The sequence below is a fragment of the Macaca mulatta genome, chromosome 2, assembly GCF_049350105.2.
Source record: "Macaca mulatta isolate MMU2019108-1 chromosome 2, T2T-MMU8v2.0, whole genome shotgun sequence".
NCBI lineage: Eukaryota > Metazoa > Chordata > Mammalia > Primates > Cercopithecidae > Macaca > Macaca mulatta.
This window is the reverse complement of record NC_133407.1, coordinates 170,371,356-170,395,783: the sequence shown is the minus strand read 5'-3', so window position 1 is coordinate 170,395,783 and position 24,428 is coordinate 170,371,356. Positions and strand designations below refer to the sequence as shown.

Genomic DNA, 24,428 nt, shown 5'->3' with positions numbered 1-24,428 from the left:
AAGTGTTTAAAGAATAATTACCACCAATTCCACGCAAGATCTTCCAGAAAATCAAATGGAAAAGAAAATTTTCTGATTCATATTATGAAGCTAGTTTTTATTACCCTGATATTAAAACCAGACAAAGGCAGTGCAAAAAATGAAAATTACAGAAAAATGATCTTCATGAATATAGACAAAACATTTCTCAATGAAATATTAGCAAATAGAATTAATCAATATATAAAATGAATTTTACACTATGCCAAGGAAAGTTTATTTCAGAAATGCAATTCTGATTTAATAATCCATAATCAGTCAATGTAGTCAACCATATTAATAGGCTAAAAAGAAAATCACATGATCATCAATCAATGTAGACAGGCATCTGACAAATTTCTACCCCCATTCATGAAAAAAATTCATGAAAAAGAGGAACCGAGGGGAACTTCCTTAACTTAATAGAGTATCTACAAAACACCTACAAGTAACATTATACTTAATATTGAAAATAAAGTAAGAATGTCAGCTCTCAGCACTATCATAGAACTGGATGTTCTAGCCATGCAATAAGGCAAGAAAATGAAATAGGCATCCTTATCAGAAATAAATAAATAAAACTGCCTATATTCACAGATGAAATTATTAGATGAAATTATTTTCCCATTATTAATGGCAAAACCCACAATTACTTTTGCACCAACCTAATATCATCTACATAGAAATTCCCAAGGAATTTATCAAAACCTCTTAGAACTAATAAGTAAGGTTACAGGACATCAGCTAAACATGTAATCTATGAGTAGCAATGAACATGAGGACACTGAGATTAAAAATACAGTATCATTTAAAATCACTAAAAAAGGAAATAGGTGTAAATCTAATAAAACATGAAAATGAATTATATACTGAAAACTAGTATACGATTTTGATCTACAGGTCTCGCTCTGTTGCCCAGGCTGGAGTACAGTGGCGTGATCTTGGCTCACTGCCAGCTCTGCCTCCCGGGTTCACACCATTCTCCTGTCTCAGCCTCCCAAGTAGCTGGGACTACAGCATATTGTACCTTCTAATGGAAAACTCAATGTAAGGAAAGATACCAGTTGTCTCTAAATTAATATACAGTTTTAACACAATTACTATGAAATTTCCAACAAGATTTTTTGCAGATATAAACAATATTATTCTAAAATATGGAAATATCAAGGAACTAGAATAGCTACAACAATTTTACAAAAGAAGAATAAAGTAGGAGGAGTTAGTCTTCCCGATTTAAAGGCTCAACATGTAGCTACAATAATCAAGACTGTCGTATTGGTGAAAAGATTGACATATAGATCAATGGAACAGAATACAGAACCTAGAAATAGAGCCACACAAAGATGCCCAAATGATCTGGACAAAGATCAAAGCAATTCAGTCAAAGACAGACAACATTTTCAACAAATGATACTACAGTAAATGAAAAGACAAGCTACACACTAGGAAAAAATATTTGCAAACCACATATCTGACACAGGACTAGTATACAGAATATATAAAGAACTCTCAAAACTCAACAGTAAAAAAAGCAAGTGATCCTATTTAAACATGGGCAAAAGGAGACATTTCACCAAACAAGATATACATATGGCAAATAAACACATAAAAAGATGTGCTTATTAACTTAAACTACACTATGCTAACTCATACCAGATACACGTAAACACGTGTGCGCATGTGCAAACAAACATGCACACAGATTAACTCGAGGTGTTGGAAGACCTTAAGGTTTATGTCTTCTCTTTAGCCTCCAGAGTGTCTCTACATTGTCTATGTTATAGTAAAAAAAATAGGGTATCTAACAGGTCCCTTAGTTACCTCTCTATTTCATGTTAATGAGAGAAAATAAGATCGTATGCAAGAAAGAAATACAAACCAGCATCTCCTTCAACTTCTTTTTTCTTTACCCGTTTAATCTTCTTCTTTAGGACCTTCATGAGGAAGTTTGCAAATTTATTGTTTTCTCCAATGGCTGTTTGAAAACCAGCATAGAGTGCCTTTTCTTGCTCCTGGAGTTTGGTGATTTCATTCTTTTTCTCTTCCATCTCTTTAAGAGTTTCATTTATTTTCCACTAAATGAATAAAAACAAGAAAAAATGATAAATATTTCTGATAAACCAAGTTCAGAGAGCAATGCACTTTACAATGCAAGGTTACATTTTTTTGTTTTTGTTTTTGTTTTTGTTTTGAGGCGGAGTCTCGCTCTGTCGCCCAGGCTGGAGGGCAGTGGCGCGATCTCGGCTCACTGCAAGTTCGGCTTCCCGGGTTCACACCATTCTCCTGCCTCAGCCTCCAGAGCAACTGGGACTACAGGCGCCCGCCACCACGCCCGGCTAATTTCTTTTTGTATTTTTAGTAGAGAGGGGGTTTCACCATATTAGCCAGGATGGTCTCCATCTCCTGACCTCACGATCCGCCCGCCTCGGCCTCCCAAAGTGCTGGGATTACAGGCTTGAGCCACCTCGCCCGGCCGGTTACAGTTTACAAATATATTTTTTAAAACATCTTAAAAGAAGTTTATATTTCTGATGTTTGCAGAGCCATCAATTTATTGGTTAAAATTTTATAATTCCTTTGTAAAAATCAGTTATGTTTAGAATTAGAAAATCAGCTTTTTTAGTGCTAAACATCCCCCCAAAATCTAAATTAAATTGAAACTTTTCCTTGAAATTCCTTAAATTGAATATGTGGATGTCAGCTAATATTTTTGCATGTGTAGTCTCAAAAACCAAAGAATTTTTTGTACTGATATATGATAACTAAAACAAAAAGACATATAATTTCTAGTGAAGCTAATATACCTAAAAATGAATGTTACTATGTAGCATATACTACCTATTTAACAGAATCTTTTTTCTTTTAAAACAAAGCTAGTACAATTTATTTTCTGAAAGTTAATATACAAATATAACAAATAATGGAACCTCATTTCTTATGATATTCAATCATATATTACACTGAAGCTATCATACTTAAGAAACTTACCAGCTTCTCTTTCAGTTATTTTCATAAGGATAACTTAAAATCAAAACTCAATTTTATATCATAGCTTACTTTTTTGTTTTTTAGGGAACCCAGCTCGCCAGGCTGGAGTAGACTGGCACAATCAAAGGCTCACTTTTGAAAATTTTATTCTCTTACCTTACAGAATATCAGACCAAATTTACTAAAAAATCTAAATCATTTCTCTTTGACCATGAATACTAAAGATGGAGAGTAGGTAGGAATAACAGGAAAAAGGAGGAGGGGAAAGAAGACAAGAAAGAGATGAGGGCTAGAACAAGTAGGAGAATTGAGTTAAGAAGAAAAATAAAAAGAAATCAAGCTTCTCCGTAACTAAGGGAGGAGCCAGCTAGGATTCTTCTGCCCATTCATACTTGCATGTACTGTTCCTCTTTGTCCAAGGAATTAACACGCTCTTGGAGTATGTTCTCCTGTTTTTCAAAATTCTTCAGGAGAAGTATTTCTTGAAATAAGGTGACATGGTGCAGATCAGATAATTTCATCTGAGTATCTAGTTTCAGTTTCTGATGTCTAAGGAGACGGAGTTCTGCATCAAAAGTGACAATCAGTTCTTTGACCTGAGAGGGAAAAAATATTTGAGGATACGTTAGAAGACTAGATGAATGCATTTTTAAACTATCTAACAATACTAATTTGTAATAAATCATTTTTTATTATGCCCTTACGGATGGAGAATTGTGTGTGTGTGTGTGTATGTGTGTGTGTGTAGTCACAAAAATAAATTCATTAATTACATTAAGTTTGCATAAGTTAATTTATTAAGTGGTAGGAACTGTGTAACTAGAAGTCCTTTCAGCTATTTCTTCACCATTGACTAAGCCATAAATCAAGAATGCCCTTCTACAGTACACTGTGTAGCTTATGAGCTCTCTGAGTGGGTAGCGTTTCTGTCTCCTCTTTATTCTCCACAGTATCTCTACAATCCCTTTTATATAGTAAACACAAATAAATACATTTCCCAACTTCTTATGTTGAAAATTTTCAAACCTACAGAACGGTAAATATTTTAAAATACATAAAATAATCATGGAGTCACAAAAAACCTGTTCAATCTTTTTCTAAGACTGAAGAAATTAAGGTCAAAGGTAGTTTTCCTGATAAGAGCCTAAGTATCCCAAGTCCTAGTTCAGACTTTAATCCACTATGGTCCTACTAATTTGAAGTCTTCAGTTTTGTTCTGATTTTGGTAAAGCTTTCCCCCCCAGTATCACAAAGGAGAATAAGAGGCCAAGAGAGAGCCCCAAGGGCTGATTCTCCTGAGGAAACTGTAACAATAGGAAAAGACAAACCATTCTATGTTTTTAATTAGTTTGTACATGATAGGCAGCCTCAACTGTCAAAAGCCTGTAATAAGTGAGGACCCAGACTGGGGCTGAGGAGAGAAAGAGATCTGTGGGTTTGGAGCAGTGAAACTACCAGAGAAATTCAGAGAGCTGAAAAAAAAAAAAACAGAGAGAAGAAAAAATTAAACTTTTAAGTAACTATCGCTATAGACTATATGTCTGGGCTCCCCTTTAAAGCTTGTTTAACAAACTTGAATTATTACTGCATTTATTTGGAGGCAGGCCTATATTTTCTTCAGTGCAACACCATTCTTAAACTGAACCACATAGGTCTCCAAGTCTGTAAGGATTACACTTGTTTTATTCTCTCCAACCCCAATAGCCTATAAGCTTTGTGAAGACAGAGAACATGTCTTTCTTAGGAATTGTTGTATCCCTAATCCTATCTATCAGTGTCCCTGCATATAGAACATCCAATAAATATTTGTTAAATTAATAAATTAGTTACAATTAAATCAATTAAAACCTTTGACTGAATATCTATGGTATATTTGACATTGTCCTAGACAATGTGGAGGAATCAGAAGAAGTATACGTGGCCCTTTGCTCAAGAATTATGTAATTTAATTTTCAAGACAATACTAATACCCATGAAACAGCAAGGAAAATTAGTGTAAAACATGAGATGCTTATTACAGGTGCAACTGGAGTTTAGAAACAAGGAAAGCATAAGTAATGTGAGCGGAAAATGCTGGAGAGGGTTTGGAACTGAGCCGTGCTTTGATGACTCAACTCTGGAAGGAAGTCATTACTGGTAGAAGGAAACAGCAAAGGAAAAAGCACGGATATAAAACTCAGAATGGTGTGGGAGAAAAAGGTGGAGTGAAAAGAGGCAACAACAGTGAGAAAACGGGGCTGGACAAAGAAGAGATAATGGTGAAGAATAAGGCTGGAAAGCTATTGAGGGCATCACCACTGGGTGGAGATGGAAAGACACACTGAGGAAAGGGAATCCATATGGCTGGCAGCAGAGAGTTAACTCTCCAAGAAAGGTTCTTTTCCCTTCATATTCAAAGAACATCCTGCCCAACAGGTCCTAGTCTGGACCTGATTTTCCTAGAAATAAAAATAGTTGCCATTCCAGCTCCAGAACAATCTCAAACCCAGTAGTCACCATAAACACTTCTACTAATGGAACAAACCACATATTAGAGAAAAAGGATGGTGTGAAAAGTAGAGGGTGCCCTGTTTCTCTGGAAAATTCTTAACTATGTTCCATCCATCATCTATGTTCCATCCATCATCTAAAAGCTGCTCCTCCACTTCCCCTTTACGATGACTTCAGTTGGATGCCAAGTAACTGAAACATGGGCTTCCCCTTCATTCTTTGCCAGCTTTCCAAAACAAAACAAAACAAAAGTTTAAAACCTCTGTAGTTCTGGGAAGAGCACAATGATTTCCAGAAGGCCAAGGATGGGGAAGAAGCCAAGCCATCACTGAGTGGTGAGTTGGTCAGGGTTTGGGAAAGGTTCATGCAGAGAAATCTAAAATAAATAAAAAACCCAACCCATTTTTTTCCCTTCTCTTCTCTCTTTAAGCTTTAACTAGGAACAGGTTCACCCCTTACCCTGTTGACCAAATACTGTTGCATGTACACGTGTTTAATCTCATCTCTCTTCATAATTTCCAGCTCCACATCCGTTGGCTCTGCTTTTTCAAATTCCATATACTTTGGTATATCCAGGCTGAGAGTTGATGCCTTTGATGATCTAGACATTGAATCTCGGGTTGTCAAATCCCCATCCTTTCCAGAAGAGAGCTTGAGGAATCCTCCACCTGGGCCTCCAGACCCTGTCTGTTCCACTCCGGGGGACTTTTCATCGTCACTTTTCATATGCTGTTGCTTAAAATTTAGGAGAGTTTCTTCATCATACTGAAATCTCTTTTCTGGAACTTCTTCCGGGTGTATCTGAGGAATTTGGGGAATGGGTATGTGCTTGGATACGTGAAGAGTCGACTGAATGTTCTTCAGTTCTTGTACCAGGCACTGTATTTCCTCAACAACAGCCACTTTAAGGTCTCTAAGAGAGAGAATGCACTTGTTCATGTACCTTTTATTTCCATGGACCTGAAAAAAAGAAGAGGAAGGAAACAACAGTACAACCGTCTGACAAATAACTGCATGGAGTACAATCTGCTCTTTTCCCTTGCTGAAAGGCCTAGCAAAAATTCAAGATAAAAATTCATCTGATCATACCTTTTTACCACCAAGTTTCCCTTTTCTCTAATATTTAGGATTTTTTCCATTTAGCTCCTCCAAGATGGAAGGACAGTTTAGATGTGACCTCTGGTATCTCTTGGCTTCCCACGATTTGTTCCCTCCAGATGGCTTATGTGGCTGAGTTCCCCTGTCCTCCTTTACCACTCCATGGAAGTCCTTCCTGGAGCCTTATTCAAGTTGGATACTCTCTCCAGGGAGGAAGGGAACAGGAAGGCGATTAATGCATTTTCCTGCTGGAACTTTGAATCCCTTGGACTTAGACTCACTTAGGGCTGCCCACCTAGGCCCAAACTACAGGTTAGCCTATTTTCATTCTGAATTTTGGCCACATGATTATCATTACTCCTTGTGTAGGCAAGGCCATGATTCTGAATTTCAGTAGCATGTCACACCAAGAGACTGCAGGATCCTTCCTTCATTCCTTCTCCATTTATCTAACCCAAGCTGTGCCTCTGCTTCCAGGCACAGGGGCTATATAATCTCATTGCTCTTTCATTACGAGCTGTCTCCCTGGTCTGTGTTGTCTAAATGCCATTCCCAGAGCCTGAGAGCACATGCAACCCTACTTTCTGTGTGCAGTTAGGCTACTAGATTGTCCAAAGGCCATGAAGAGTTACTTTTCATAGGAAGATCAAAAGTCACTCCTTCAAGCAGTCTTACAAAAGCCACATATATGTTTACTATCTGCAACACAGAAAACTATATCAAGATAGAGGATATGTTCTGCAACTTGAAAATAAACCTTTAAACCACTAAGGTTTAAACTCAAAAGCCAACAGTTGGGTGAATGACAACCACCTCTGAAGTGTCTGATGGATTGCAGATTAGGCCACCAAGAACGAACCCAAATCACTGATGGCTATACGACCTACCTCTTTAAGGAGCCTCTTCACACATCAATTCTTTCTTTCTAGTTTTACAAATACCACACAGCCGGGCGCGGTGGCTCAATCAAGCCTGTAATCCCAGCCCTTTGGGAGGCCGAGACGGGCGGATCACGAGGTCAGGAGATCGAGACCATCCTGGCTAACACAGTGAAACCCCGTCTCTACTAAAAAATACAAAAAACTAGCCGGGCGAGGTGGCGGGCGCCTGTAGTCCCAGCTACTCGGGAGGCTGAGGCAGGAGAATGGCGTGAACCCAGGAGGCGGAGCTTGCAGTGAGCTGAGATTTGGCCACTGCACTCCAGCCTGGGCAAGAGAGCCAGACTCCGCCTCAAACAAAACAAAACAAAACAAAACAAACAAACAAATACCACACAAACCTAAATACTGGCTGAGAAAAAAGATGAACAATACACTATTTTAAAAATATTTAATACTTTTCAATGATTTTCAATTTGACCATGACAATAAAGACCATTTATGGATTTTGGCCATTAAATTAACCCTATGAGGTATACCAGACATGTCTTGTTGTTAATTGGTATTAATACTCTTTTTACAGATGAAATAAAAGGCTTAGGGAGATTTGTATGACTTAGCAAAGTTCACATGGCTATTAAGTGGCAGAGATGGAAACAGAACTCCAGTCTTCTGACTTGTAGAAAAAGGTGTTCTATGTGATTTTATTTTAACAAAGCAAATTTCAATGTAATGCAATTAAGTTGAAGACATCATACCTGCCCATCTCCTCAACTAGAGTATGAAATTTCAGATTGGATAAATCATGGTCATAAGAACATTTCTCTACAATGATGGAGGTAACATGATGAATAAATAAAAATTACCTTAGAAGAACAACTAGGAAAACAATCCAAATGGTCATTACTAAAATGTCCAAATTGTCCACTTTGATGAGAAACACACAGTTATGAGCTATGAAAACGGATTTGTGGATATGAATTGCCAAGCCAGGACCCTTGTGCTACTGGGATGCATCTCTTTGGTGAAACAGAAAAAAACACCCATTCCTCAGGACACTTCATTTTCATTTGTCAGATAATTATAAAATATTCAAAAATACTATTAATATATCTGTGATGTGATTGGTACCCTCTCCAAAGTGATGCCTTGAAATGTGCAACCTCCACAACCACACTAGGTTACCGTGTATCAAGTTCTCCTAAAAGTAGTAGCTCAGATGACCTCTAAGCCTTTAAGTATAAAAAGTCACTTGTCAGTCCAAATGGTGATTAAGGAATTAATATAGCAGGAAGAGGAACTTTGATAAGAAAACGGGGATCAGAATGATCAGGATGATTGAAAGTGGTTTGGAGGAATGCAGACAAAATAACAAAGAAATATATTAGTTTGTTAGCATTGAGTTGCCTAGAAAAGTTTGGAAGTCCTACAAAAAAAAAAAAAAAAGGCTAAATAATGGCCTTTTTAATCTAAGTCCTTAGTGGTCCATGGCAACAAAAAACTAAATCCAATGAGGATTTGTTTGAATTTCAGAGGTTCAAAGTCCACAAAATATAATGCTTACCCATGAAACTGGTACTGAAACATGGTATTTTAAGGAAAGCTCAAAGACAGAATGAGTCTTCCGAGAAATGCTAACTCAACAAAGATGTATTAATACTTCTAATAAGGCCACAGTAAAAAAGAGATAGAGACATTCATCAGACAGTCAAACTCTGACCTAGAATACTAGATATCCCTGATGACCCTGCCACACCTGTCAGGTAATACCCATCTATAACCCTCAGATACACTGTAAGTATTTGCAGCTGGTTCTTCCATATTAGCTGACTAACCATGGACAAATCTCTTGTCCTCTCTGGGCCTCAGTTTCCTTATTTGTAAAAAGAGGACATTCTAGATAATCATGGAAGTCTTTTCCAGTTCTAAATTTCTAAGGTTGTATATTCTTATTGACCAGATAGGGCTTGACCAGATAGGGAAATGAGTGGTTTTAGCAGAATTTAATTAAGAACCCAGGGTGCTTTCTCCATTGTCATAAAATCTGTAGATAAGTACCAAAGAATCTAGGTGTCCTAGTTCCTCTTCCTTCTTGGCAGCATTTATTCTCATGTGCTCAGGTATCTTATAGTCTGGGGCTGTCTTCAGATTGAAATCTCCCATATACACCTGGGCTTCTTTGATGGCTTGAAGATCTTTAGGATCTTCATAGTCGTCACCAGGTTTACTCTTGTATCTATTAGAAAAATAGACAACCCAGACACAAATATGACAATAAACTCCAATTTGTCTACATTAATATAGGCATATATTCAAATTTAATCATTATACAAAAGTTTAATTTCAAATCTGTGATGCCACTTTTGTCACAGAGCCCAAGCATTTTTTAAAAGTCAATTACTACTTTTAAAGTATCCCAAGCAAAATAATATACAATTATATAAATAGGAACCAATCACTAGATTGTACTGAAATAATCTGAATTACTGGTAGGCTTTGATTCACTTCTAAGTAATTCATATTAACATTGTTACTTATTCTCTTGATATAAATTACGTCTTGGAAATTAGGTGGGTTTTTTAATGACTACAAAGTCAATTAAACTTTTTTTTTTTTTTTTTTTTTTGAGATGGAGTCTCACTCTTTTTGCCTGGCTGGAGTGAGTGGTACAATCTCGGCTCACTGCAACCTCCACCTCCCAGGTTCAAGTGATTCTCCTGCCTCAGCCTTCCAAGCAGCTGGGACTACAGAGATGGTCTCGATCTCCTGACCTCGTGATCTGCCTGCCTCAGCCTCCCAATGAGATGGGATTATAGTCGTGAGCTATTATGCCCAGACAATTAAACTTTGTATTTGCATAAGTGCTTGCTGTAAAATTTTCAGAAAAGGTATCTAGTTTAAGATGATAGCATGAGCATACATATTTGCCTCTCCCTCTGTACCCAAATTCCATGAAAATGACAGTATAGAAGTACAAAAAGTTGTAAATTATCAGAAATCTAAGAATGGAATAGAAAGCCATGAGCAAACCAGTGACACTGATCCATTTCTGGAAGACAAAAAGAAGATAAAATTACATTAGTGAATAAACCAGACCAAACTATAGCCCAGAATACCACCCACAAGATAAGGCCACAAAAAGGATTGAATATTATCTTCTTGGTGAAGTCCCTAGAATGCTCCAAGCACAAACAGGACAAGTACAGAATGGAATGCTAGATATATTTAGCAAAATTAATTAAAGGATTGAAAAAAAATGCTTAAACCAGTTGGACCCTCCCAAACTTTCCCACCTGCATACATACAAAACAGTGGCAATCTTTATATCCAGACTAAAATCAAAGAATTATTCTCTACAGAAACTGAACTCTCTGCTTTGGAAGTACTAAGGTATCTAAAGGTATAGGCTATCATAATACCTTGGTACTAATAAAAGTCCCTTCATTGGGAGATCCCAACATACCTGTCTAATTTTTTAAAGTAAAGTCTACTAGCCAACATGAGCATGTATACGTAGCTCTCAGAGGAAACCCATACCATCTATTGTATTAACTGACAATCATTTATTTGTGTAAAACTGCACTAAAATGAAGGATTACTATTTTTAAAGAAAAGGAAAGGAGAAAGGGAGAAAGGAAGGGAAGGAAAGAAAAAGGAAGGGAAGGGAAGAGAAGAGCTACTTCTGCCTCTGGCCACGTGAGAGTAACAGCACCCATTGTTATCCTCATAATATAAACAACCAGAAAACTGAATAAAAATATGTGAAACAATTATGTTCAGACATTGAAAATAAAGAGCATAAAACTGTAATTCTTGAGAAAAGTAAAAAGACATGATCCTTATTATCTCCTGGCTGCCGCATAGAGGAAATTACCAGCCTGTGGAGTAGGATCAGGATCCCAAACACAGCCCAGGGAACTCACTGACTGAGGAGACAGAGATTAGAGTACAAGGAGGCCAAATTTGGTGCTAAGAAATTTGTGGAAAAGAATATCAGAAATACACAAAGAAATGCCTCTGAAAATCTACATAGAACCTTAACATTTTGGCTGAGTATTAATCTGTACATGCGTAATGTGAATCACCATGAAGCTGGGCAAAGAACAACTCCTGGAAAAAGTACAATTACTGGGAAACTGTAGAACAAATAATTCTCATAGTTTACACATAGCTGGGAATCACTCATGTTCCCACCAACTGGAGAGACCTTGTTGAGTACAGAGGACATTCAAGAATAACCATAAAAAATCATGCCTTCAAAGACAAAAAGGCATAGAAGATATGAAAAACATTATCAATCATCTTGTCCTAATTGACATTTATAGAACACTACACCAAACAATGCAAGAAAGCATATTCTTTTCAAGCACGTATTGAACTTTTATGTAGACAGACTGTATATGCAGGGCCATAACACAGTTCTCCATAAATCTTTAAAAATTTAAATTATATAGACTATTTTCTATTACCACAAACAACTAAATTAGAAATCTAATTTAGGAAGATATTTTTTAAACTCCAAATCTTTGGAAACTAAATTGCAAGTCAAGGAAGTAATCACAAGTGATGTTAGAAATACTTTGGAGGCCGGGTGCGGTGGCTCAAGCCTGTAATACCAGCACTTTGGGAGGCCAAGATGGGCGGATCACGAGGTCAGGAGATCGAGACCATCCTGGCTAATACGGTGAAACCCTGTCTCTGCTAAAAACAACAAAAAACTAGCTGGGCGAGGTGGCGGGCGCCTGTAGTCCCAGCTACTCGGGAGGCTGAGGCAGGAGAATGGCATGAACTCGGGAGGCGGAGCTTGCAGTGAGCTGAGATCCAGCCACTGCACTCCAGCCTGGGCGACAGAGTGAGACTCCGTCTCAAAAAAAAAAAAAAAAAAAGAAATACTTTGGACTACGTGATAATAAATATCTACCATATGAAAATGTGTAATGCAGCTAACTCAATGCTTAGGAGGAAATTTATAGTTTAAATGTTTATATTACAAAGGAAGAAGGGCATAGAATCAAAACTTATACACAGGTTTACACACTAAGAAGCAAGAAACTAAAAGCTAATTAAACCTAAGTTAACTAGAAGGGAAGAAATTATAAAAATAATAGTAAATCAATGACAGAGAAAGCAGACCAAACAATATTTTAAAATCTATGACCAAAAGCTAGTTCTTTGAAAAGATCTATAATGTGGGTAAATCACTAGCTGGAATGATGAAGAAAAAGAGATAATATGAAAATTAACAATGTAAATAAAACAGAGGGCATCAAAACAGATACTACAGAAATTAAATATAAGGGAATAATATAAACTACTTCATGCCAATAAAATTAACAACTTAGACGAAACGCACAAATTTCTTCAAAGACACAAATTATAAAAACTGACTCAAGAAGAAATAGAACATCTGGATAGTACTATAACAACAAAAATTTTAAATTTGTATTTAAAACTATCCCTCAAAGAATACTTACAGATGGATTCATTGACAAATTCCTTAGTAAAGCAGAAGAAAGAAAACAGAAATCCAAAACATAGAACAAACAGAAAACAAAATATAGAATCGCAGATGTAAGGCCTAAATATACATAAGTACGTTAAACATAAATGGTCTAAATATACCATTGAATGACAGAAATGGGCAGTGTGGACTTAAAAACATAACCCAATTGTATGTTGCCTAGTGAAGTTAGTGAAGACACTAACTTCAAATATAAAAGTATAGGTAGGTTGAGGTAAAGGATGGAAACAGTTATATTATTTAAACACTGAATGCTTTCCAAGATAAGGAACAAAGTGTGGATGCTAGTTCTTCCCACTGTATTTCAATATAGTACTGGAAGTTCTAGCCAGTGCAATAACAAAAGGAAATAAACTGCAAACAGATTAGAAATAAAATTGCCCCTGTTTCCAAATGGCATGGTTGTCTACACATAAAATATCAAGAAACCTACCAAAAAAACTCTTACAACTGAGACAGTTCAGAAAGGCCACAGGATACTAGATAAACATACAAAAATCAATTGTATTTCTATACTAGCAGCGAATGTGAACACATAGACACCAATATTAAAAACACAATGGTATTTAAAATTGCTCAAAAAAGAAATGCTTACATGCAAATCTAACAAAACATGAACAGAACCTTTTATGCTGAAAACAGCAAAACACTGATGAAAGAAATCAAAGATCTAAATAAATGGAAAGTCATACCATGTCCATGGATTAGAAGACTCAACACAATAAAGATAAAAATTATCTCCAAATTAATACACTGCTTTAACATAATTCTTATTGAAATTATGGCAAGATTTTCTATACATATAGACAAGATTTTTCTGAAATTTATATGGAAAGAAAAGTAATTATAATGTCTAAAATAATTTTGAAAAATAAAATGAGAGGAATCACTCTACCAGATTTCAAGATCTATTATATAGATATATGAATCAAGACAATGTACTGTTGGTAAGAGGATAGATATATAGATCAACAGACTTGAAAGTAAACCCAGAAATAGACCCACACAAATATGTCCAAATGATTTCTGACAAAGATGCAAAAGGAATTCAATGGAGGAAATGTCTTTTCAGCAAAAATGCTAGAGTAATTGGACATCTGTAAGAAAAAAACAAATCTCAACCTAAGTCTGATGCCTTATTTAAAAATTAGCTTAAATATAAAAAGAAAAACTATAAAATGTTTAAACAAAAATAGGATAAAATATTTGGGACCTAGGGCCAGGCAGAGTTCTTAGACTTGACATCAAAATCAAGATTTATATAAGGAAAATTGATAAACTGAACATCAACTAAATTAAAAGCTGTTGCTCTGTGACAAACTCTGTTAAGGGAGGCCAAGTGCAGTGGTTCACACCTGTAATCCTAGCACTTTGGGAGGACAGGGAAGGTAGATCACTTGAGGTCAGGGGTTCCAAACCAGCCTAGCCAACATGATGAAACCCTGTCTCTACTAAAAAAAATTGCAAAAGTTAGTGGGGCATGGTGGCACATGTTTGTAATCCAAGCTACTTGGGAGGCTGAGGCAGGAGGATCATTTGAACCCAGGAGACGGAGTTTGCAGTGAGCCAAGATTGCACCACTGCACACCAGCCTGGGCAACACACGAGACTTTGTCTCAAAAAAAAAGAAAGAAAGAAAGAACAAACTCTATTAAGGGAATGAAAAGATAAGCTACAGATTAAGAGACTAAGATAAAATATTTATAAACTATATATCCAACTAGCATATAGTACACATCCAGGACTAGTATCTAGAATATAAAAAGAAGTCTAAAATCTCAACAGTAAAAGGGAGAACAATCCTATTCATATGTGAGAAAAAGACACAAAGGGCCATGTCACCAAAAATATACAGATGGCAAATAAACCAATGAAAACATGTGCTTGTCACGTGAAACTACCTCATACCAGATTTTTTTTTAAATCCCCAAATCTCTCTGCTGCTTGCAGAGCAGACTGCTTCTCAGTGTCTGTCAGGGTCTGATCGAAAAGTAACATAACATGTCTCCAGGAGCATTCAAACATTTGGGTGAAATTCTAGAAAGTCTCTCAGGCTCATCTGAAAAGTTGCCAAGATCTCTCTTAATTTGCATTAAGTCCCGTAGGGAGATGGGGACCTTGGCCTAACTGGGCCCAAATTCACTGGGTATCTGTTGGAGGGGCAAGAGTGAGACTGGGGCTTGTTTAGGGTAAGGATTTCTAGGAGAGGGCAAGTGAGGGGCTGAAGCTGGATAAGGAGGTTGGGGTGGATCTGGAGGAGCAAGGCTGGAGGGAGCTCACTTCTCTGCTGGGGGTGCCTCTGGGAGTCATATCTTTAATTCGCTAGGCTTACCCCTTGCAACCTGAGATGGCCAACAGGAGGGCTGGATCAATCCTACACTGTTGGCAAGTCTGGATTGCCTTGCAAGCTATAGAAAGCCTGCACATATGGGGCTTACAGACCATCTGTCCTCACATCCACAGAAAAAGTCCAACTGCTGAATGGTATAAAAATGAATGGTTCCTTCCTGAGGCCAAGCCATCCTTCCTGTAAATCACAATTTGGCCAAATCCTTGTGCAGAGGGCTATGAGGGGTTTTTCCTCCAGATTCTGAGGGTCAAACAGTCCCAGTGGTTCAGGATACACTCCAGAGGAGTATAAGCTGGGGGTGGTGAAGAGAACTGGTTGCCCATTCTGAAAGACAGGGAATAGAGGCATCCCTCCTTCCTTTCCTTCTTTCAGTGAAAACTCAGGGTGTGATGGAGATGGAAAGCAAGCATCCTCCTTTCACTTTCCACCCCTTATCCCTGAGCTGGCCATAGGTACCACTGCGGTATGTACCCATGAAGCAGGGGAAACCTGGAGAATAGTAGTTAACCACCCTCACCTATGCCTCCATTTCTCCCTGCTGTCGGAAAACTGAGTTCCGTGGGTCTGTTTATGCCATGAAGCATGGTCTCCTTCCATGGGGTGGGGGGTTTAGTCGGCAGGAATTGGTCCTGCTTTACATTGTGCCTGTTGCCTGGCTTTGGATCCCTCAGACTGGGTTTTTCTTTCTAGGGCCTCAGCCTGAAGCTTGGAATCAAGGTTGGGACTGAAAAAGTATTTTAGAGGCTGTTTGTATCTATTTAGAGTGTCTCAAGTGTGCCCTGCCAAATCTGCAGTTCTCAGCCAGCAGGGGCCACTCCTGTTAACTTTCTTATCAGAAACAGAGCTAGGGGGAGCCCTCTCACTTAGAAAAGGAAAAAAACAGAAAAACAGTTTAAGGCACAAAAAGTGGAGAGAGTCTGGGGGAAGAACCCCTTGCTTAGTGCAACTGGACCTTTCTAATCCTTTTATCTTTCCTTCAGTTCAGACTAGGTTGAATTCCTTGGCCAGGGGAGGAGAGGTTCCGTTGGCGTGGTGGGTGAGAAGCACATGTCCATTGGCCCTGTGGGGTGGCAGCTACCATCATAGCTTTCTCCTGCCTTGCTCATGACTGTTGGGCTTGACCCTGGCCTGCTGTGGGCATGCCCAGGTGCCCAAGCTGGGAGGAAAAAGGGTAAGGAGAGGTACCCTGAGCCATGCATTCCTGCAGCTGTCAAAGTGGAGGCATACATGGCATCTCTACGAACAGTTGGTCTGATTTTCACCTTTGGAGGCTGAGCCTAATGCTCATTTTGCTTAGTAACATTTCCACAGCCTGTAGCAAAACTCCTAACATTATACAAAAGAGATAAGAGCCATTTCAAAGACAGAAAAGAGACAAAGTCTAGGGGTTTCGACCTCCCAGTTAGGGTGGAGTTTTTTAAACTCAGTGAAGAGAAACAGAGCCTTTTACCTGCAGGAAAGAGAAAGGTGGCAGGGTTTTGAAAGAGAGGCAGACCCAAAAGTTTGGCATTCACTCACACTCACCTTCCACAATCCCAGACGAGTCCCCAGTTGAAATGGGAAAGGTTCCCTTGTCCCCCTCGAAGGGTGTGCAATGGAAGTGTGGCTCACTTCTTCAGTACCCCATTGCTCAAACCTCTAGGGGAGCATACAGACCGGCAGGCTGTGGGGCTCCAACCCCATGGCAGTGTCTAGGGGTGAATGTTTACAGCTGAAGCCCCAATGGGCGTGTGTTACAGGGTGCTCTCTTAGTTTGTTGTCTATAGGCAGCCTGTGTTAACCAACTCAATTAGACTCCCTTCCTTATCACAAAGACAGATGGATTTCTGTATCCCAGGGTTTCTTGCCTTGGTGTACTGAAATAATCGGATCACATGTGGGCTTGGAGGATGAGTGCAAATTTTTATTGAGTGGAAGTAGCTCTCCTCCAATGGGAGAACCAGAAGGGAGGTGGTTTTTCCCTGGATTTGGGCCACTCGGCAGCCCCAGCCCAACTCTCCCGCCAAACTCTGCCTTGCCCACTGGTCAATGGCCTGCCAGCATCTATTGATGCCTGTCAGCATGCTCTTGATGACCAGTTACTTGTGTCATCTGCCAGTGTGTCCCTTATGATATCCAGCCACTTCTGTGTCTGCCTGCTATGGCCTCGGGTTTTAATAGGCCCAGGATGAGGCATGGCAGGCCAGGGTGGTCTTGGGAAATGCAACATTTGGGCAGGAAATGCCTCTCCTCACCTAGGTCCGTGGGGGTGGAGCTCTAGCCAGGGACCACTCCTTTCTCTGCCCAGCACTTCCCTTCCTCCCTTCCATATAATTTAAAGGGACTAATCCTTTCCCTTCCCAGCACTCCCATATCAATACTGGATATTTTAAAAAAAGAAAGAAATTAACTTCAGATGGTTAAAGATAAAGGTAAGAGCCAAAACTATAAGATGTTAGAAGAACATACAGGAGAATATGTTTATGATTTTGAGATAGAAAAGCATTTCTTAATTCTTAAAAATCATTCTGACTATACAGTATTATTAGCAAAATAGAATTCCTGGACTGGAAACTCTAAGGATTATAGAAGTTCTACCAAGGTATCACCACCCTAAAAGATCCAGTTGACCTGTTTATAATATCTCCTTCTCTGTTTTTATTGTTTTCACTTTTGAAATTAAATGATAACAATGTCAATAAATATAAAGGTTTTTAAGATATATTATTTTGGGACTCAAATATTAAAAAGATAAGAGTTTAGGTTAAAAAAACTCACAGTTCCTCCCATTCTTTTTTTCGCTGTTGAATCTTTAATTGTGCCCTTTCAGCTTTCAATATAAGTTTTCTTGTTTTCTCGATTTGATTTTCCACCATAATTTCACTTAGGGTTTTAGGCCGAAATTTCTTCCCTTTTTCTATTATTGATTCTTCTTGTATGGCAATGCTCCCACCTATATAGAGAATCAACATTTTTCAGCCTTTTCAAGACATAAAAACAAAACAAAACTCTCAGATACTGTTTTTAACCTGCTGCATTAAAAAAAAAACAACAACGCAGAGAATATATTGAATTCGTAAATCAAAGTATTTATTGAGCACTAGGTGTGGTGGCTCACGCCTGTAATCCCAGCACTTTGGGAGGCTGAAGCAGGTGGATCACTAGAGGTAAAGAGTTTGAGACTAGCCTGGGCAATGTGGTGAAACCCGATCCCTACTAAAAATACAAAAATTAGCCAGCCATGGTGGTGCGTTCCTATACTCTCAGCTACTTGGGAGGCTGAAGCAGGAGAATTGCTTGAACCCAGGAGGCAGAAGTTGCAGTAAGCTGAAATCTTGCCACTGCACTTCAGCCTGGGGAACAGAGCGAGACTCTGTCTCATACAAAACAAAACAAAACAAAACAAAACAAAAACAAAAATGTATTTATTGACCAACTACTATGAATTCAACCCCATAATAAGTACTGTGGAATGCCAAAATAAAAAGATCTAAGTCACATTTTTTGCTTTCAAAAACCTTACTAAAAAGTTGGCAAGATAAGACATATATTAAACAATTAGAGAACAAGATAAATGATGATGGACCACTAACATGTTGGGAAAGAGTGTTTGTGACATGATGGCGGGGAAAACGAGAAAAATCGAGTAAGTCCAATTCGATACATACAATTTGAGGTGGCACATACCAACTGAAGTGCTCTGAAGCCAACTAAAAAACTTGTCAGAAACACAGTCAAATAAATAATTTAAAAATTATTGGCTTTATGGCCAGGCCTGGTGGCTCACTCCTATAATCTTATCACTTTGGAAGGCCAAGGTAGGCAGATTGCCTGAGCTCAGGAGTTCAAGACCAGCCTGGGCACAGTGAAACCCCCATCTCTCTAAAAATACACACACACACACACACAATTAGCTGGGTATAAACCCAGTTACTCAGGAGGCTGAAGTACCAGAATTGCTTGAACCTGGGAGGCGGAGGTTGCAGTGAGCCAAGATTGGACCACTTCACTCCAACCTGGGAGACAGAGAGAAACTCTGTCTCAAAAAAAAAAAAAAAAAATTGGCCGTATCAACTAATGAGTTTCTTTTCTTTTCTTTTTTTTCTTTTTTGAGACAGAGTCTCACTTTGTCACTTAGTAGAGTGCAATGATGTAATCTTGACTCACTGCAACCTCTGCCTCTGGCGTTCAAGTGATTCTCCTGCCACAGCCTTGTAAGTAGCTGGGACTACGGGAATGTGTCACCGTGCTCAGCTAATTATTGTATTTTTAGTAGAGATGGGGTTTCACCATGTTGGCTAGGCTGGTCTTGAACTCCTGACCTCAAGTGATCCACCTGCCTTGGCCTCCCAAAGTGCTGGGATTACAAGTGTGAGCCACCACACCTGGTCTACTAACAAGTTCCTATTGGGGAATTACTCTATTCATGTTCAAGCTTTAGATAGATATGAAAAATTAAATAATATGAGATACTTACATAGTTATAAATAACCATTTCATCATATTTCATATTTCAAATATATGGTGGTATAGAGAAAGAAGAGTTTATGTGGCCTGGGTGGTCATGGGAAGGCTTTATAAACAAAAGTGTAATTTAAGCTACATCCCCAAGAATTGGTAGAATTCAGAGAGGAGAGAAGTGAAGAGGTCACTCCAGCAGGAGCCTGGGTGTGGAAGTGTCAGATATAATTAGGGAGCAGCAGGCAGGACAGAAGACTAAACAGGCAAGCTGAACAGTATGAGAAGGCACTACTGGAAACATAGAATATGGATAGACTGTGGAAGGATTAAGATCAGGACAGCGGTTTCAGAATTTATCCTAGAAGCAAAAAGGAGACATTAAAGAGTTCCCAGTGAAGAAGATAAACCAATATTAATGTTTGTATTATATCATTGTCAATAGCCTAGATCTAGCCAGGTTGCAGCAGCACCTTGTATTTATTATTGAATGGCTCTCCAAGCCATTTCAGAATTCTTGTTCTTCTACTAATCTGCAGTCACCTTGTGGGCAGGCACAAGAAACAGGTTGCAGGGATTAGAGGTACTATTTTCATACCTCTATTCTCTGCTCATTCTATTTAAAGCATATGTTCTTGGAAAATAGTCTGAAATGCAGTGTTTTAGCCCCACACTTTGGGATGGGGCCCAGAAATCTGACACAAACTACTGTCTAGAACCTAGCATCTGGGGAAATCCTAGATTTAAGAATAGCTAGATGTGGCAAGTAAGAAAACAGCAGCATCCAGTCCTCTCACCCACTCTCAGTCACATGACCAGCGTAGGTTTTCTTACAAACTACGTTAAAGAGGAAAGTGGACATGGAGCATTTGTTGGAAAAATGTGGCCTCTCATTCTCAGCTATACCACACATTTTTGTCTCTCTCGATTATTTACTCCAAAGAAAACCGTCATGGAAGGAAGAGGGACAAGAGATTGAGCTCAAGCCACCAAGGAAGGTTCAATGGTTCTGCCCACAGACAATTCACTTTTGAAGTCTTAGTAAATAAGAATTTAAAAGCCTTCTTGTCGTAGGCTACCTGCATCTCTCTGGCTGTCCTTTCTTCCAGTTCCCTCTTTTTCAAACCTGTCCAGTTTGCTTGGTTTTCTCTCTGATTGACTAGTTCGTTTGAATTTGGAGTACTTAGAGGGCTGTACCAGCCTGTAAGAGGATATCTTGTGGTCACTTAGTATGGCATGAACCACAATAGTATCACTTTCCAATGGATCTCGAAATCTGAAAAAATAAAACAAGTATTTGCAATAGTCACCATTTTGATCATTCTGCATAATTACTACTAATAAAATAAAACTATAATACACGATTCTTATTATATCATTATATTGTGCTAGACTCAAATTTTAACATATATATAACAACAGGATGTCATGGAAGTTGGATTGGACTTGATTAAAGAGCAAATATAATCTTTATAATGAAAATACTAAACAACTCATTATTAATCACTATAATACCAGTGCTTTCATAATACGTGGAAAAATGAAAATTTTGCAGGCAGACTGCAGTTTAATGGTAAACAGATCATATCAAACTCTGAGGAAATATAATCTACTTCCCTACATATTATATATAATAGACTATATATTATATATTATATGTATATATATCTACACATATATAAATAGATTATTATATATAATGTGTAATAGATATATAGTTTGTGTATGTGTTTTGATGCATAGACATATAAATACATAAAACATGTAAATTATGTAAACAAATATATTAATATCTGTGTGTGAGTGAAGGGTCTCTAAATCAAAAAGTGGAAAAATAATTTTTAACTCTTATTCCCCAGAGACTAAAGAATGTTCATTCTTCACCTCACAAAATGTTTTAAAAGTACATTTTGCTTTCTTAAATTATATGGTATGTGTGGTGTGTATATATGTGGGTGTTTACATACATGTGGCAATGCAATTTATTTGTACATAGTACTATAAAAAGAGCAGACCTTAAGCAGTTGAATAAAAGTAGAGACCTCCTCATTTCTACTCTTTGCCCCTCAGTTTTCCATGTTTAACGACATTTCACAAAAGTCCCAATCTATCAGATTCCCCTATTTGCCTCTGTAAAAAACATTAAGCTCAGGAAATCATACTAATCTCTAGTTCTTCTTTCTCTCATTGCCCACAGAGTCTTATTTTTAAAAGTTCTTCATCTATCTGTCAATTAAAAAAATTAAAAATTTTTTCAATCAATTACCTTGTTATTTGGGGGCATTGGTTCATAATTATCACACACACACACACATATATGCACTTTTAATTTTAGAATTTAATTTATTTTTGTATATAGTGATTATTCCTAGCTTGTTTGCCTTTCTTACTATTTTTCTAACTTAATCTTTAAACTCTATGTCTGCTTTTAAAATGATTTACTATTTCTTTTTAATGTTCCCTTTTCTTTCATACATACTATCTTTCTCATCTCTTTAAGACTTATTTCCTTTATGTATTTGCCCACTGGAACTTTTAAATTTTAGCCTTTCCATGAGACCCACATAACACTGAGAGGTGAAGCCAGCTGGACTTCCTGGGTCGAGTGGGGACTTGGAGAACTTTTCTGTCTAGCTAGAGGATTGTAAACACACCCATCAGCGCTGTGTGTCTAGTTAAAGGATTGTAAGTGCACCAATCAGCACTCTGTAAAAATGCACCAATCAGCACTCTGTGTCTAGCTAAAGGATTGTAAATGCACCAATCAGCACTCTGTAAAAACGCACCAATCAGCACTCTGTGTCTAGCTAAAGGATTGTAAGTGCATCAACCAACACTCTGTAAAAACACACCAATCAGTGCTCTGTGTCTAGCTAAAGGATTGTAAACGCACCAATCAGCACTCTGTAAAATGGACCAATCAGCGCTCTGTAAAATGGACCAATCAGCAAGACGTGGGTGGGGACAAATAAGGGAATAAAAGCTGGCCACCCCAGCCAGCAGCAGCAACCCGCTTGGGTCCCCTTCCATGCTGTGGAAGCTTTGTTCTTTTGCTCTTCACCATAAATCTTGCTGCTGCTCACTCTTGGGGTCCACACCACCTTTAACAGCTGTAACACTCACCACGAAGGTCCACTGCTTCATTCTTGAAGTCAGCGAGACCAAGAACCCACTAGAAGGAACCAACTCGGGACACACCTTGGCAACCCAGATGGGACATCGCCATGCAGTGAGTACCATCAGACCCCTGTAGCTTGCTATTCTGTCCTATTTTTCCTCGCAATTCAGGGGCTAAATACCAGGCACCTGTCAGCCAGTTAAAATCAACTAGCATGGCCGCCGGACTAAAGACATGGGTGTCAGGTTTTCTGGGAAAGGGCTCTCTAACAGCTCCTTCTCTTTGGAGTTGGGAGCGTTGGTTTGCCTGGAACCAGATTCCGCGTTTCCTGTACTTCTGGGCTGAGCCAAGGGTCGACAGAGAGGAAAGTCATTCAGCTCAAGGGTCCTGACAAAAAGTTGGTTGACCCTGTAGCCATGAGCGGAACTCTCAAAGTCATGTCACCCAAGTGAGACTCACCCATCTATCCTATCTATCCTGATCCTTGCCTCCTGGGTCCTAATGGCTGTCAGACAAACTTCCTCCTGCCTCTCTTCTCCGAGGCTAGTCCCACTTCTAAAAACCACTCCCTGTCTCTGGTGCTTTTCTAGTTTCTCCTATAAGAATGATTTCTAGTATCAACTTCAGGACTTTGTTCCCTTCTTTAGGCACCTGGGCTCACCAATCAGAAAGACATAATTTTTGCCCAAAGACCCTTTGGGTGGGGAGACCAACTATCCTTTTAGGATCCTTCCTCATACCAGCAGGCCTAACAGAAGCTATTCCTGAGGCTAGGATATGGGGAGCTTCAGAAATGATATCCTTCCTGTTCAAGTGAGGACAAAAGGCATCACTTTTCCAACCCTGGAGATCCCTTCCCTCCCTCAGGGTATGGCCCTTTACTTCATTTTTGGGGCATAACATCTTTACAGGATGGGGTAAAGTCCCAATACTAACAGGAGAACACCTAGGACTCTAACAGGTTTTCGAGAATGCATTGGTAAGGGCCACTAAATCCAACCTTCCTCAGTCCTCTTTGTGGTCTAAGAGGAAAACTAGTGTTTCTGCTGCTGCATCGGTGAGCACAACTACTCCGATCAGCAGAGTCCAGGGACCACTGAGGTTCTTGGGAAAGAGGGGTTTCTGCTGCTGCGTCGGTAAGCGCAACTATTCCGATCAGCAGGGTCCAGGGACTGTTGCAGGTTCTTGGGCGGGGGGGTAAGTAAACAAACCAAAATCGCTGGCAGTTTTTCCTTTCACATGGGAAACACTCAGGCATCAACAGGCTCACCCTTGAAATGCATCCTAAGACACTGGGACCAATTTGACCCGCAAACCCTGAAAAAGAGGTGGCTCATTTTTTTTTTCTGCACTACAGCCTGGCTCCAATATTCTCTCTCTGATGGTGAAAAATGGCCACCTGAGGGAAGTATAAATTACAACACTATCCTGCAGTTTGACCTTTTCAGTAAGAGGGAAGGCAAATGGAGTGAAATACCTTATGTCCAAGCTTTCTTTTCATTGAAGGAGAATCCACAACTATGCAAAGCT

General features: G+C 38.8%; 1 protein-coding gene across 5 annotated transcripts in view; it reads right to left on the bottom strand.

The window, feature by feature from the left end:
• CFAP44 (cilia and flagella associated protein 44) overlaps positions 1 to 24,428 on the bottom strand; it is a 145,324-nt gene that overhangs the window by 26,065 nt on the left and 94,831 nt on the right. For all 5 annotated transcript variants that reach the window (XR_013414403.1, XM_015129870.3, XM_015129871.3 and 2 more), the window contains 6 exons: positions 20,860 to 21,056; positions 18,101 to 18,275; positions 9,531 to 9,708; positions 5,956 to 6,456; positions 3,399 to 3,602; positions 1,898 to 2,093 (listed from right to left, as the gene is read on the bottom strand). Coding sequence is in view for 4 of the 5 variants with exons in the window: in XM_015129870.3 (XP_014985356.2) it covers positions 1,898 to 2,093; positions 3,399 to 3,602; positions 5,956 to 6,456; positions 9,531 to 9,708; positions 18,101 to 18,275; positions 20,860 to 21,056 (1,451 nt within the window). In the remaining variant the exon portion in view is untranslated. The remainder of the gene's footprint in view (positions 1 to 1,897; positions 2,094 to 3,398; positions 3,603 to 5,955; positions 6,457 to 9,530; positions 9,709 to 18,100; positions 18,276 to 20,859; positions 21,057 to 24,428) is intronic.